Source organism: Colobus angolensis, unplaced genomic scaffold (assembly GCF_000951035.1).
Source record: "Colobus angolensis palliatus isolate OR3802 unplaced genomic scaffold, Cang.pa_1.0 Scaffold169, whole genome shotgun sequence".
NCBI classification, from domain to species: domain Eukaryota; kingdom Metazoa; phylum Chordata; class Mammalia; order Primates; family Cercopithecidae; genus Colobus; species Colobus angolensis.
Genome location: NW_012114810.1, coordinates 223810 through 239237, shown reverse-complemented (window position 1 = coordinate 239237; position 15428 = coordinate 223810). Strand labels below are relative to the sequence as shown.

General features: G+C 36.4%; 1 protein-coding gene across 4 annotated transcripts in view; it reads right to left on the bottom strand.

Moving 5' to 3' along the window:
* The window catches only part of VPS45 (vacuolar protein sorting 45 homolog (S. cerevisiae)), a 91715-nt gene that overhangs the window by 61314 nt on the left and 14973 nt on the right, over positions 1 to 15428 (bottom strand). For all 4 annotated transcript variants that reach the window (XM_011937760.1, XM_011937759.1, XM_011937762.1 and 1 more), the window contains 6 exons: positions 14239 to 14373; positions 13719 to 13832; positions 12828 to 12995; positions 3376 to 3534; positions 3062 to 3169; positions 2132 to 2253 (listed from right to left, as the gene is read on the bottom strand). In XM_011937760.1, the coding sequence (XP_011793150.1) occupies positions 2132 to 2253; positions 3062 to 3169; positions 3376 to 3534; positions 12828 to 12995; positions 13719 to 13832; positions 14239 to 14373 (806 nt within the window). The remainder of the gene's footprint in view (positions 1 to 2131; positions 2254 to 3061; positions 3170 to 3375; positions 3535 to 12827; positions 12996 to 13718; positions 13833 to 14238; positions 14374 to 15428) is intronic.

Genomic DNA, 15428 nt, shown 5'->3' with positions numbered 1-15428 from the left:
TTTAGTAAAGACGGGGTTTTGCCATGTTGGCTAGCCTGGTCTCAAACTACTGACCTCAGGTGATCCTCCCGCCTTGGCCTCCCAGAAGTGTTGAGATTATAGGTGTGAGCCACCATGCCTGGTCTGGTTCTTTCTTATGACTCAAAGTTCATCTTAAATATCACCTCTCAGATAGGTTCTCTCTCCATCTAAAGTAGTCCTCCCCACCCCTACAATTACTTTGAAGCTCATTACCCTATTTATTTCCTGGATAGCACTTAGTAAAATTATATTCTTCATTAGTTTACTTGTTTACTCATTGTCTCTATGTAAGTTCTTTGAGGGCGGGTACCTTGTCTTTCCTGTCACTTCTATATCGCCAGCATCTACAACAGCTCTTGACATACTGAAAGCATTCAATCAACATCTGTTGTATAAAAGGACAAAGCAACTGAATTATTAACTATATGCATACTTAGGTTATAGTGACAAATGGTAACAGATGTTGACAACTGATAAATGTGCATTTTGTTCAAGGAATATAATTTTGAGCTTTGTGTGGGAATGAATTATGTCAATTAGAAAGGTTTTCTGCTGTGTACTGATCACGCACAGTATATTCTTCTAGTGGCCTATGGTTTCCCTTTGGCAATAAATAGCTAATTTCTTGTTCAGTAATTCTTATATAAATTCATAAGCAAATTAATGTTTTTATTTATCACATTAATGCGAAAGTTCAGAATAGTTATGTTTTTTAAAAAGCCTCTCAGATAGGTGCATAACTTTGGGCTGGTGTTCATTCTTCCCACTTAGCTGACATTTCTGAATCTTGATCCCAAGGTCCTTAAACATTTTATCTGAATGAGTGTACTCTCTGAATTCAACACCAAATGTTCTGCCTCTCAACCCTGGACTTTTAAAAGATGATTTTTTTTCTGTTCTGTACCAAATTACAGAAAAACTTTTTTAAAGGACAACGTGAAAAAATATACTTTATCACATAAAAGAGTCATTTACGTATCTCAAAACATTTTTCCCATTCAGAATCTCATTATGTTTATAAAACACTATACTTCCAAGGCTCTTAGATGATTATTAACTGAAATAATAGAACAATTATGTCAACAGTAAAATTTTCACATTAATCTATCCAATAGGATTCACGTATATATGTTAGCCCCTTTAGATAACATGTGGTCCAACTAAAAAATATAACAATATAATTTTTAACTAGGTAGAATTTATGTATGCAACATTTAAAATTTCAGGTTGGCCTAAATAAGTTGTTCTGGACGAGTTTTGTTTTTATTAAAAATTAACCACTGGATTAAGATGACAATTATTGCTTCCTTTAGTTAATACTCAAAAAGAAAGCCATCCTTTGCTCCTGTGTAACAAATGGACTTTATTAATTAGGTCTCTCAGTTTGTGTGCTGGCAACATTTGGCAAAGTCCAGTCCTCAGCAAAAATAGTAACAACCTGCTCTGGAGGGCAATCAGGCAGCAAGTCTATTTTTGGCCTTAATGTTTGGAACACCAAATGCCAGATGCCATCGAACGGAACCTTAACTGGCATAAGTAAACTGGTTTGATACTGAAGTACAGAAGGATTTGAGGCACTCCAAAACACTTGTTGCTTTAGTACAAAAGAAATAAATGTTTCAGACTTAGCAAAGGAATTCATATCTAATACTGACATATGTAAAACCAAAAGAATCTTTTTTTTTTTTTTTTTTTGAGACAGAGTCTTGCTCTGCCACCCAGGCTGGAGTGCAATGGCCGGATCTCAGCTCACTACAAGCTCCGCCTCCCGGGTTTACGCCATTCTCCTGCCTCAGCCTCCCGAGTAGCTGGGACCACAGGCGCCCGCCACCTCACCCGGCTAGTTTTTTGTATTTTTTAGTAGAGACGGGGTTTCACCGGGTTAGCCAGGATGGTCTTGATCTCCTGACCTTGTGATCCGCCCGTCTCGGCCTCCCAAAGTGCTGGGATTACAGGCTTGAGCCACCGCGCCCGGCAGTAAAACCAAAAGAATCTTAACAGAAGAAAGGAGAAGAATGCTATAACCTCAGCTTTAGTGCTTAACATTACTCTAAATTTTCTCTTTGTTCAGTGTTTCTGGCTTTTATTATTAATATCTTTGTTAGCTTACCTGTCTCTGAGTGTGCTGGGGCCTAGATAAGGATATAGGTTTTCCTTAAGCCTTCCTTTGATGAGATGATCCAGGGTTTCATGTAGGAAAGGTTGATGCTGTGTATATACATTTTCTACTCCCTAAAACAGGGGAAAATGGTTCTTATGTCATTTTTGGGAAACTAGCAATACAAGAATTAGTAATACTCATATCAGAAAAGGATATACACTCAATAGAGATTTTATGGGATAGATTTAAATAGGAACTGTGGTAAATTTCAAAATTATTTTAATCAGTCAGAAATGTTCTAATCTCATAAAAATTACTCTATAATTTAGGGCTAGTTATTGTAAAGGAATTTTTAAAAATGGGATTGCTTAAATCCTTTATCATGTCTTCACTGCCTCTTACCCTTTTGTGAAAATGTTAAATGATAGGTAGAGCAAATAAAAGGAAAGGATCATGTATAAAAGACTAGAAATACCCAGGAAAACAGAAAAACTTCAGAAAACATAAGAAAGGCTAGCAGATTAGAATTAATTTTTGAGCATTTTAAGAAAACAGGTTAGTATTTTTAAAAGATCAAATGTTTGCTTCATCTTTAATTTCCTTCAAAGAGAAACTACCTAACAAATCTTTAATTATAAACAAATGGAGTAAAATATCTGTGACTATCAGAACCATTTGTCTTTTTCTTCTTGAGTATTTCCCGGAAATATCTCCAGTTATTTCCTGCCCAGTTATTTGGTCCAATGCTGATACAGCTCTAATACAGAAAGCACTAAAAGAAAAAGCTTTCAAGAGGATGTCAGTTTTAATTTCATTTAATTGACATAGTACTAAATTAGCAGCAATCTTCAAGATACTTTGAAGATCATATTCATTCACTCTCAGCCTCAGGGGCTTCGACTGTTCTCACTTAGGAGAGCATAGAGGAGATGTCTATACCTTCAGTCCTTTGAGGAACTGTTTGGTGATAGCCACAGCATCTTTGGGGCTGAAGAGGTCACTTCCTCTGACTCGTTTACCACCATATTCAACAACTGCAGACACGAGCTATTAAGAAAGAGAAGCAAATTTTGATTGCTTAGGGATCAGGAAGCCCACTTCAGAAGAAAATAATTTTATTAAGGAAACAAAAATGAAAATACAGATTTATACATTTCTGTAAATAAAAATAGTATGATTTATCATTTGTTAGAGCTAAGAATATAATAACAGAGTTGGTTCCTGTTTGGTGGGCCAATATGGAAACTGGTTACCTTTCGATACTTATCAGAAACACCTTTATTCCTGAGGTCCATCATTAGTCCTGGCAGGCTATTGCTGCTGTGTCGCTCATAATGTAAAGCATAAAGCATCACCAGGCGGGCAGCATCAAACTCTGTCACTTTGGGGTTCTGCAGAATCCTTTTTACATTCTGAAGAAAGATAGAACTTATATTTATCCCCCTTTCACTTGAGTGATCTGTTGTACAATGCCTTAGATCTAATAATTATTAAATGGTAGTGATACATCACTACTATGACAATTATAAGTCATACACTTAGCAACTGTCTCAACTATAGAAAATTAAATGCCTTTGTCCAAGGTAAGAATTAAATAAGGAAATATATTTCCATTGTAATTGCTTTGCGACAAAAATGAATTTAATAATGGGTAGTTTCACTTTTCTTTTCCACTAGCTGAAGTTGTAATTTTCTTGCTGAGAGAAGGAACACTTACTATTTCCACCACTTGAATCAATACAGCACAACAAAACTGACTAGTTGATTTGCAAACCTATTAATGATTGACCAGTGAAATGGAGACAAAGTTGGTAGAATTTTACACAGACTGGGCTTAATCTCTAAGAAGCATCAGAACATGTCTCAACATGGTTGACAGAGATGAGTATGTAATAGCATGTAATCTCTAAATTTAGTACTTAATGATTTTTAAGAGGCAGGTACCGACAGAAAAGGGGGCCAGGAGAAGCCATGTTTACATTTTTTAATCTTCATATTCAGGACCTCCCATATAGTACAGATTTATATTTATTATACAGCAGAACAAATAATTTAAGTCAACAAATACTTTTTGAGTCCCCATAAGGCAGTATGTCATGCACTGTTGCAGGCACACAGATAAGTTAAAGACAATTCCTGTCCCCAGTGAGTTCACAGTCAATGGGGTGAAAGATGATCAAAGTAATATAATTTATTCTGCTACATACATGTATCTTTAATGTACTTGAGTTCTGTGAGATGAATAAATATGGAAATGGTGTCAGTTTAACACAGAAGGCATATTGGTTCATATGCAATTTTTCCAGAATGGATAGGCTTTCTTACGATTAAAGGGGAAGCCTTACCAACACCTTAAGAAAAAAAGATAATCCTACAGAAGTGTGTTCTGCAAGAAGTACTTGGTTTTGTAGCTTCAAGAACTGTTGCACTTTCCACTGTGTTATGCTAAATAGGGAAAGAGCAAGGGCAAATACAAAGGATGCAAATATATTGCACTGTGTTAAAAAGCAAAACAAAACAAAATAACAATCAAACACTGATTGATGAAGAAAGCTATCTCCATATGGTATTTTTAACTTTGACAAAGTAGTCTTTATGAAAAGTGAGTATTTTCAAGACCTTATAATTTGAAGAAAACATGAGCCCCAGGAATAAGGCTGCAGAGGATGGACTGGCTCTATTTTTAGGTGCAAATGCCAGTGGAGATTTAACCATGCTAGTATTTTTATTATAATTGTTACTATTTTTATTAGGGCTCTGATTAAAAAATTATATGAATTTTTTATTTCTTTTTATAGTCATGTAGATTTTAAGTGGTCTGCTTATAACCCTATATTCTCATAACCCTTTTTTTAGTGCATGTTTTTATAGAATGTGAGGTTTTTCAGGAACAAATATGTGGTGTTATAACAGAAACATATGTATGTAAAAAAACAAAAGAAAACAAAAAGCAAAAGCTGAAAATCAGTGCAAAAGAAGAAGGGGAGAGAAAGGGGAAGAGAAAGTATACTGGGTTGTTGAGAAATTAGGAACGACTTCATAAAGGAGGTGACATTTGCCAAAGGTCCTGAAGAATCAGTAAGTATTGGAACCAGTGTGAGAGACTAAAAACAGTGGCACTATCAAAATAAATATGGAAATCAGAGGAAGAAATGGCTTGGGTTGAAAGGCTGGCAAGAGCCTTAAAGGGCACTGAATTCTGAGGACATAATTATCAACTATATGATTACTTTACAACTTACAAAATGTTTTCACATACATTATCTCTTTTGTACCTGACAACAACCATGTCTAATGTCTAAGAGCTCTTCTGTTCACACTGACTAGGGACTATGATGATAATGGGGAACCTCCCATGTAGCTTTCAAGTACAGAGTTCTCTGAGACAGATTTCTATTGTTGATTTTTTTGGTTACTATTTCACTACCATCATCCTTAAGGGATCAAAAAGGGAGAAACTTCTGTAGATTTCGATCCCAAATTTATAAGATTTTTCTTATTTTTTTTCCCTTCATGGTATCTTCCCCCCTAGAGCAGCCATGGAATACAGCCCATTTAGGGTATCTGTTCAAATGTTCCACTATTTTCTACTATAATATGAAGAAATATGGGCCGGGCGCGGTGGCTCAAGCCTGTAATCCCAGCACTTTGGGAGGCCGAGACGGGCGGATCACGAGGTCAGGAGATTGAGACCATCCTGGCTAATACGGTGAAACCCTGTCTCTACTTAAAAATACAAAAAACTAGCCGGGCGACGAGGCGGGCGCCTGTAGTCCCAGCTACTCGGGAGGCTGAGGCAGGAGAATGGCGTAAACCCGGGAGGCGGAGCTTGTAGTGAGCTGAGATCTGGCCATTGCACTCCAGCCTGGGTGGCAGAGCAAGACTCTGTCTCAAAAAAAAAAAAAAAAAAGAAATTTCAGGTACAAATTATGTATGTATCTCAATCAACAGCATAAGTTTAAAACATTAAGAAATCCCACTGGGGACTGGGCGTGGTGGCCCACGCCTGTAATCCCAACAGTTTGGGAGGCCGAGGTGGGTGGATCACATGAGGTCAGGAGTTCGAGACCAGCCTGGACAACATGGTGAAACTCTGTCTCTACTAAAAATACAAAAAATTAGCAGGGTGTGGTGGCAAGCACCTGTAGTTTCAGCTACTCAAGAGGCTGAGGCAGGAGAATTGCTTGAACCTGGGAGGCAGAGGTTGCAGTGAGCCAAGATTACGTGCCACTGTACTCCAGCCTGGGCGACAGAGTGAAACTGTCTCAAAAAAATAAATAAATAAAACATTTGAAAAAAATTTATAAAAAGAAAAGAAATCCCATTGGGGATTTCTGTTGTTACTTTTCTTATAGGCACAATGTCTCATTTCCTGCCCTTGCAGTCACTCTCCTACCACCTTTTCTGGCTGATCTGTCTCTGTACTTTTAAGCAAATCTGAGAAATCCAAGTAACTATAAATTCACAAAACTGGTATGATGACAGTCAAAGACTATTTGCAGTAATCAGTCTCTGTCCTTTTCTAGTTACCTTCACGTGGATCTTGACTCTTGGCTGTTTCTTATTAGAGATAAGTGCTGGTGATAACGTGGAGAAATAAGAACCCTTATACACAACTGGTGAATGTAAATTAGTACAGCCATTATGGAAAACAGTATGAAGGTTCCTTAAAAAATTAAAAATAGAACTACTATATGATTTAGCAATCCAACTACTTGGAATATATCCAAAGGACATGAAATCAGTATGTTGAAGAGAGATCTGCACTCCTATGTTTACTGCAGCACTATTCAAAATAGCCAAGATATGAAATCAACCTAAATGTCCATCAACAGATGAATGGATCAAGAAAATGCAGTATTTAGGTCGGGCATGGTGGCTCAGGTCTGTAATCCCAGCACTTTGGGAGGCCGATGTGGGCGGACTGCTTGAGCTCAGGAGCTGGGGACCAGCCTGGGCAACATGGTGAAATTCTGTCTCTACAAAAATACAAAAATTAGCTGGGCATGGTGGTGCATGCCTGTAGTCCCAGCTACTGGGGAGGATGAGGTGGGACAGTAGCTTGAGCCTGGGAGGCAGAAGTTGCAGTAAGCCAAGATTGCACCACTGTACTCTAGCTTGGGTGATAGAGCCAGACCCTGTCTCAACAAAAAGAAAAAAAAGAGAAGAAGAAAGGGAAAAGAAAACGCAGCATACATATATACATATATAATGAAATATTTACTACTCAGCCATGAAATAGAATGAAATTCTGTCATTTGTGGCAAAACAGATTAGCCTGGAGGACTTATATTCAGTGAAATAAGCCTGACACAGAAGGACAAATAGTGCATGATCTTACTCACATGTGGAATCTAAAAAGTTGTTCTCATAGAACTCATAGAAGTAGAGAGCATAATAGCAGTTACCAGAGGATGGGATGGTGAAGGATGGGGGTGGTTAGAAATTGGTTAATAGGTACAAAGCTACAGTTAGAGAGCAGGAATATGTTCTGGTGTTCTACTGCATAGTAGGATGAATAGAGTTAAAAATAATGTATTCCATATGTCAAAATAGCTAGAAGAGAGGTTTTTAAATGTTCTTATCACAAAGAAATGACCAATGTTTAAGGTGATGGATATGCTAATTACCCTGATTTGATCATTACACAATGTATACATGTATTGAAACATCACATTGTATTCCATAAATCTGTACAATCATTATGCATCAATCATAAACAAAATCCACTTCTATTCCTTGAGACTTGGTACTGGTATTCAGATTGCTTGGCTTGACTCTTAGTTCTCCATTGAGGACTTGGCCCAGATCTGACCAGACCTACTTTGAGTAACTATTTTGCCTACTTTTGAGCCCTTAGGACCCAACTCATGGTTCAGGTCCATGTTCTAGCTAGAGGTATCTATTCTCTCATGAAAAGAAACCTGTAGGTGTAAGCTGAGCTCTTTCTTTTCTTTCAGCTGTATCAGTCCTTGGAGAAGCAGGACCTTTTTGTCTGCCTTGATCCCACTTTATCTTTTGACTTCATTTTGAAGGATTTCCCTCATAGCTACTTATCAACTTGATTGATAGTGGCCTACATTACACTGAGATTTCAGGGCACTGACCAGAGAAGAGGAGAAAAAAGAATCAGAGAGGCTTATAATTACAAAGCAGGTATACGCTATACGGTAGTATTTATCTGTTGGAAATATAACTGAATTACATAATTTTTTGGTTTCTCTTATTAAATTTTCCATCAGCCTTGTGACTATTAGAAAACGACACTGTCATAACAATGACTGAGTAAAGAGCAAAACAGAAAATTGTCATCTACTTAAGAAGACAGGATTCAAAAACCTTGCACTGAACTCTAACATTTGTGTGGGCCTAATCAAGGAATAGGAAAAGAAAAGCAAAAATAGTGTCTTTGGAAATCAAGTTTCCTAAAGGAACTAACATTCATTTATAAGATATCGAGAAAACCATTCTTCTTTTCTGATATTCAGAGTTTCTTCCATTGTTTCTGGCTGAATGCTTTTCACTTTTCTGTTTTCTTCTATCAAAACTATGATGAAGAAGCAGAGCAAGAAGAAATCATTATGACATACACATATTTTAAACTATTATACAGATTACAGATGGTCTTGGTAATTAAAGATCGTCTGCATTTTTTGTTTTGTTTTGTTTTAGTTTAACCTAAAGAATAGGATCCCTTCTTTGTTATCTACTATATTAATGTAGTAAAGTCAGAAAATAACAAAATAAACCAACAGATTAGGACAGTAAGATGGAATTGGCAGAAGTCTTCCACATGCTGATCTGATAAAAATGAGCCTGAGAGAACAGTGTTGTGTGAATATAAAAAGCTTATCTGGGAAAAATGATAGAACGCAGACAAGACCCAATTCTACCGACTGGTAAATACATCTGAGTCAGTATTCCTTTTCTTAATGACTAGTCAACATAAAATTTAGCTTTGCAGTAGATCTTCTGCTGATCAACACTGTTTCTAAAATACTGGCTAAATGTTGTTTTAGAGTAAAAGGATCATTTTTACATTTAATTAATCAAAGTAAAACTGGCAGTCAGTTCAATGTGTCCCAACCACTTTTCTTATAATTTTAATGAGTGGCAAAAACAAAAACAAAAAAAACACTTTTCTGAAATCAGAGAGATACGAGGCTATCAATGAACTAAAAAACAAGTCTTGGATGCCATTAAGAAAATTAAATGTACCATCAAATAATAACACTCGTAATGTTGGTAGTTAATGTTTCTTGAAAGCTGTAAGTACCAAGTACCATAAGCGTTTTACATGTATTAGCTCATTGCACTCTCACAACAATTTTGAGGTAAGACTGAGGCTTAGAGTGGTTAGGAATTATTTTCAAACCCAAGCCATCAAAGGCCCAAGTTCTTAGCCACTACTCTATACTGCTTCAAATAGAGCTCTTACTCCTCATTTTTCTAATAAATATTGATTGAGTCCTTATTAAGTATCATTAACAGGATGATTTAAGATCTTTACACAAGGTCAGGAAAAGATATAAAATAGACTGGTTCCTCTCTCCAAATGAAGAGCTGTGATATGACAACACAGACTGGGCATGGGGGGCAGGGTATGGGGAAGATGATGAGGGTAGAATTGCTCACTTTCTAAAGATGCCTTTTCTTCATGGTATGGCAAATCTTCATTACTAATCAAATAAATCTCTTCTGAGGATATGTATATGTTTCAGTGGTAGTAAATTTCACTTTGGTTCTAGTGAAATTCTTTCTAAATGAAATTTTCATTAGCCTACAAAATAATGGTTAGAATGGCAGCAACTTTTAGGTTAACTTTTAGCAATATGTGAACTTTTTTTCTTGTCATGATACTTACTATTCAATAAAGCAAACCCCATCTCTACTCACAAACCTCATTTCATTGCTTCATGACATATTATCATCTAAGGTCAAGCCAAGGAATGCTATAACTCCTCTAGAAGTCAGGCCCCTGACATCCACTTACTATAAAACAAAAGATTCCTTTATAGACTATTTAAGTTGTGTTGCCAAAGAAGTCCTTTATGATGGGGGGACTCCAAATCAACTGCTCACTGTAAAATCCCAATACCCCAGGCAAGAAAACCTTCAAAAGATAAGTTTTAAAAATAAAAAGTGGATCACAAATAGAATTTATATTTTTAAAGTAACTATTTTTCTTTTGAAGTGAACATAAAAATAAAGTTTCAGGCAAGTTATTACAATGATTTTTTCTAATTGCTTTCCATATGTAGAGAGATACAAATAAAGACAGTAAAACTGGTTAGTGATTAAGTCTGGTTCTACTGTTTACAAGGGAAAAATCAAATGATAAACAAATATAAGAAATTAAAATATAGTTACGGGACACAATTTTGTTTTTCATTTAATAAGAGGCAGAAAACTCATTTTTTTGTGATGAATATCAGGACATTTCTATTAGGCCCACAAAACAGCTATAAAATATTATTAGTAGTGTTGTTTAAAGGCCATGTTAAATAGATTAGGATACATCTTTACAAAGGATACTATTTAGTGATTAAAAAGAATGTGACTTTAGGTTCTGATCCAAAACCCAACAACAATAAATCCCAGTAAAGATGCTGGTATAACTAGAGCACTCACAGGTAGACTTTTTTCTTTTGGTTGCACTATGTGTAAAAAAAAAAAAAAATCATGCTTAGAGGAAGGGAACCAATATTTACAAAGCACCTATTAAATGTGAAGCATTTTACATATCTCATTGAATCATCATAACAGTTGGAAAGTTTGAAATCTTATCCCCAAGACTTGGGCAAATTAAGTAATTTTCCCAAAGCAACTTTGGTAAGGAGAGGTAGGATATAAGCCAGGCCAGTCTGGGTCCCAAACCTGAGTTGTTTCCAATATACCAGGTTGGCATTATCTTATAGAATAAAGTGGAACTGTAGCTGGGAAAGAAAGAAGTTAAGCTTTAGAATATAGGGTCCTATCAACAGGGAAATGTGCTTCTTGTAAGTGGCTTAGAAATGGCTATTTCCTAAAGGACTCGTATTCCTAAATTATTTGTCAGTGACATCATACTTTGTCATTTCTCAGGAATCATGGAATTACCTCTGATTTATTCTATCTTTATATCCAGCCTGTCATTTAATTTCTTCTCCCTTTGAAATATTTTTCAGTTCTGCCCCTTGCTGTACATTTTTGCTACTATCACTGTAAGTCTACAAGTCTCTCTGACCTGTTTTTTCACCTCTAAAGCATCCTTACTAGGTTACATTTCCTAAAATACTGCCTTTACCACCTCAACATTCTAGATAAGATCCTATACTGGATCTCTTTGCCTATCCCAGCAGGTATAAATTCTTACAAGCCTCTTCATAAAGCTTGTAAACTGTTTTTTGTTTACCAATTTTATCTAATTCTGTTTCATACTCACTCTCTACAGGTCCAACTGTTTATTACTTCCTGCATACTTCTACATCTTTGCTTTTGCTGTTCCTGACTGAACTCCTCCCCCAAATTCTATTCATTCTTTGTGGTCCATCCTAATCTTGCCTTCTCTAAGAAACTGTTCCTAATAACCTCAAAACCTGTTACAGTCAGTATTAACAATTACGACTTAATTATCATCTTGAAACATTATCTAATTTTTTCTTGTGCTTTAGTTTTGTGTCTTCAACTAGACTATACATTTCTTGAGGCCAGAGTCTGATTATGCTGCTATTCTAAAATCCTCCAGGAGCCCCCATCATTTTAAGATTAAAGCCCAACTTTCTTCCAATGGCCATAACCTGGCTTCAGTCAGTCTTTCTAGTCTAAGATCACTCATCTTGGATCCTGTACTAGCCACACTGAACTATTCTCTGTTCCCATATATATTTAAATATATGTATATTTCAAATATAAATATTTTGTATAGAGAAAGAAAAAATATATATATATATAAATATTTATTTCTTCACATCTTCATGCCTGCGTTCTCTCTGCTGAGAATGTTTCTTCCTTTTCCCTGTTTGATGTTATTTTCCCTAAGAAGTGCTAAGAAGCCTCATCCTTGGGGAAAACAGTTGTCCTTCCTCTGTATTTCCATATTCCTTTGTAAATACCTCTAATATAGCACATAGTGCATGGTATTACAATTGCTGGTTTAAATTTCTTTCTTCCCTACTATAATGTGGTATCTTATTCATCTTTGTACTCCTAGATCCTCACAGCAGTAGTATGTACATATAGCAGGCATTAACATGTTGGTGTGATGAAAAGCAGGCTTCAATAATGAAAAAACTTAGATAATACATTTTAATATGCGTTTTACCTTTTAAAGTCTTCCTAACCACTCTGTGAGATGAGTATTAATATACCTATTTTACGAATAATGAAACTGGCTCAGAGATTAAGTCAACAGCTCCACGTCACAAAGCCTGTAAGTGGTATACCAAACACTCCAATCTAGATCTTCTGATTCTAGTTTGGTGCTCTTTCTAGTAGACTAGGCTGCACTCATACTAATTAACTGAACGCTTAGGAATTGTGCATTACACTTTTCTTGTGTCTCTTTTTATAGATCTATCTTAAATAATATCAATTTGTGTTCTCATCTCAGCTCCTTGTCGGACTAAATTCCATGTTGGCGAAGAAGGATTACTTGCCTTTTTATCTCTTGCTCTGCCTGGCACAGTGCCTTACACATAGTAGGTGCTCATCAAATTGGACTGACCTGGAGAGCACTAGAATGGTCATTTTGACAGGCCAGTTCTTGCTCAACCTCTGAAACCTCCAGCAGATTCCGCTCACTGACCAATCGAGACAATTCTCCAACCACTGTCACATGCTTTGAAACAGTCCCAGACATTTTCTTGAACTGTGGATAATTCTCAACAAAGGCCTGCCATGGGAAAAACATCAATGAGAGGTTCTGTTATTTTTTGACCGAGGATAAGCATGTATTGAATGGGGAGTAGGGAAAGTAGGGGATGTTTTTCAGCCCTGATTAAAGCATCTACAAGTTTCAGCCACATGGCATTTTGTTATGCTTAAGAAGAGAAGAACTGGTATATGTTGGTAGACTGAGTCTTTGTTTTTTTTTTTTTTTGAGACAGAGTTTCGCTCTTGTTGCCCAGGCTACAGTGCACTGGCGTGATTTCGGCTCACTGCAACCTCCCAACCTCTGTCTCCCAGGTTCAAGCGATTCTCCTGCCTCAGCCTCCCGAGTAGATGGGATGACAGGCATGTGCCACCATACCCGGCTAATTTTGTATTTTTAGTAGAGATGGGGTTTCACCATGTTGGTCAGGCTGGTCTCGAACTCCCGACCTCAGGTGATCCGCCCACATTGGCCTCCCAAAGTGCTGGGATTACAGGCGTGAGCCACTGCGCCTGGCAATAGATTGAGTCTTTAAATAGTCTAGATATTACTGAAGAATGGAAAGAAGCACATGGTTTATTATGAATTTTTCGCTATATTGTTTAAAGACATTACAGAAAATAAGCCTCAAACCAAATAAATCAATCAAGGTAGAAATCAGACCCAGAAGATTCCAAAAGTGTTGCTTACATGAACAGTTTCAAACTCTCACATGTTAGTCATTCATGTACATGCTCAATTTACCTTCATGTCTGCTATTGATTCTAGTTTTTGCTGTTCTTTTGGTTTCTTCTTCTGAAAATCTTCCATGAGATTCTTTATATTGCTACCAATCTCAGCAAAGTTCAGGTACATATTCTGTGAAAAAGAAAGGTGGAAGCACATCATCAACTAGTCTGACTGTCAGAAAATTTAAAAGAAGTGAAAAAGAATTTGGAACACAGAATTGAAGGGCAGGGAAATTCCATTTTAATTACCAAATTTGGACATTAGCTGGGACACTGGTGATGAATAGCATTACTATTCTCACAAACAGCTACTGGAGGGGAGAGAAGTAAATAACTACGTGATCTCTATGAAAAAACTACTAGTAAAGGGTCAGAATCCAAATCTTCTGCCTTCCCTTGAGAGGCAGTTTATGCACAGGATGCCTCTATCATCCTTTCACATGAAATCCCATGCCTGCCCCCATACTAACAAGCCAATATTGATCTTCTTACATAAAAACAACTAAAGACAATTAAAAAAAATTTAAACCACCTACATTAGCATAGAATTCATCATTTTCAGCAGATAGGACCACCTCTCTTAAGTCTTTACTGATCCCCGGCACTCTGGAAAGATCAATCCGATTGTTGTTTATGCCTAGTAGTTCATGGACCATGGCCTGATATGTCCACTAAATAAAGAATTATGAAAAAAAATGGTAACTGACAAAATATGGAAATAGTAAACATTCAAGAAAACAAATAAAAACTGATAACATTCTTTAACTAGTCTTCTTTACATGAAGATTCTCTAGTTAAATTTTACTAATACTTTGTGCTATCATAAGCATTAAGATTGTCATTTTAATTGATTAAACACTGAAAAAAAGTCAAAATACTTTTAGATTTCACATTTTTGGAAAAAGGGCAGCAAGATTAATATTCTTGATAGAAAGACAACAAATTAGAGCTATCATTATCTCCAATTTTTTGCCTGTGAATTAAGGGTATATTTTTGGCTTCACAGATAGAGTTATATTGGTACTGCAGTTACAAGCTGTACCATTTCCTGTATGCTTCTGTGGTTTTCTGCAGCATGAGAAGTGTGTTCTTGCAGATCTAAGTGGTACTATATTTATCCTGGGAACACTAATATTATCAGAAAAGCCTTGTGAGTTGATCAAAACACTGGGAGATTCAGAAACTTACCTCTGAATCCATTTTATTTTATCTCTTTATCTAATGGGAGTTGTGAGGAAAGACTGGTTTCCAGTCTCACAAAATGTGAATTTATTTGGTAAAACTGGAAACGAGAAATCTCCAAACTTTCCCTTTTCACCATTTATGGAGAATAGATTACTTTCAGTCATAGGTCTGTTAGACAAAATGAAGTATTTTCTAGCATGTTCCCTTCTGCATCTAGAATCTAAATGCTAGAAATGTTTATATACATATTTTATCTTAAGAAAACTAGATTTATTAACAAATAATTTAGAAGGTTATAAAAGAAGGTACTTACTTCCTAAAAGATTTGCCAAAGGAATTCCTGAAAAAGCAAGTTCCATTAGAGCACTTAAAATAAATACAACAAGGCCAGGCATGGTGGCTCATGCCTGTAATCCCAGCATTTTGGGAGGCCGAGGTGGGTGGATCACTTGAGGTCGGGAGTTCGAGACCGCCCTGACCAACATGGTGAAACCCCATCTCTACTAAAAATACAAAATTTTTTTTTTTTTTGAGACAGAGT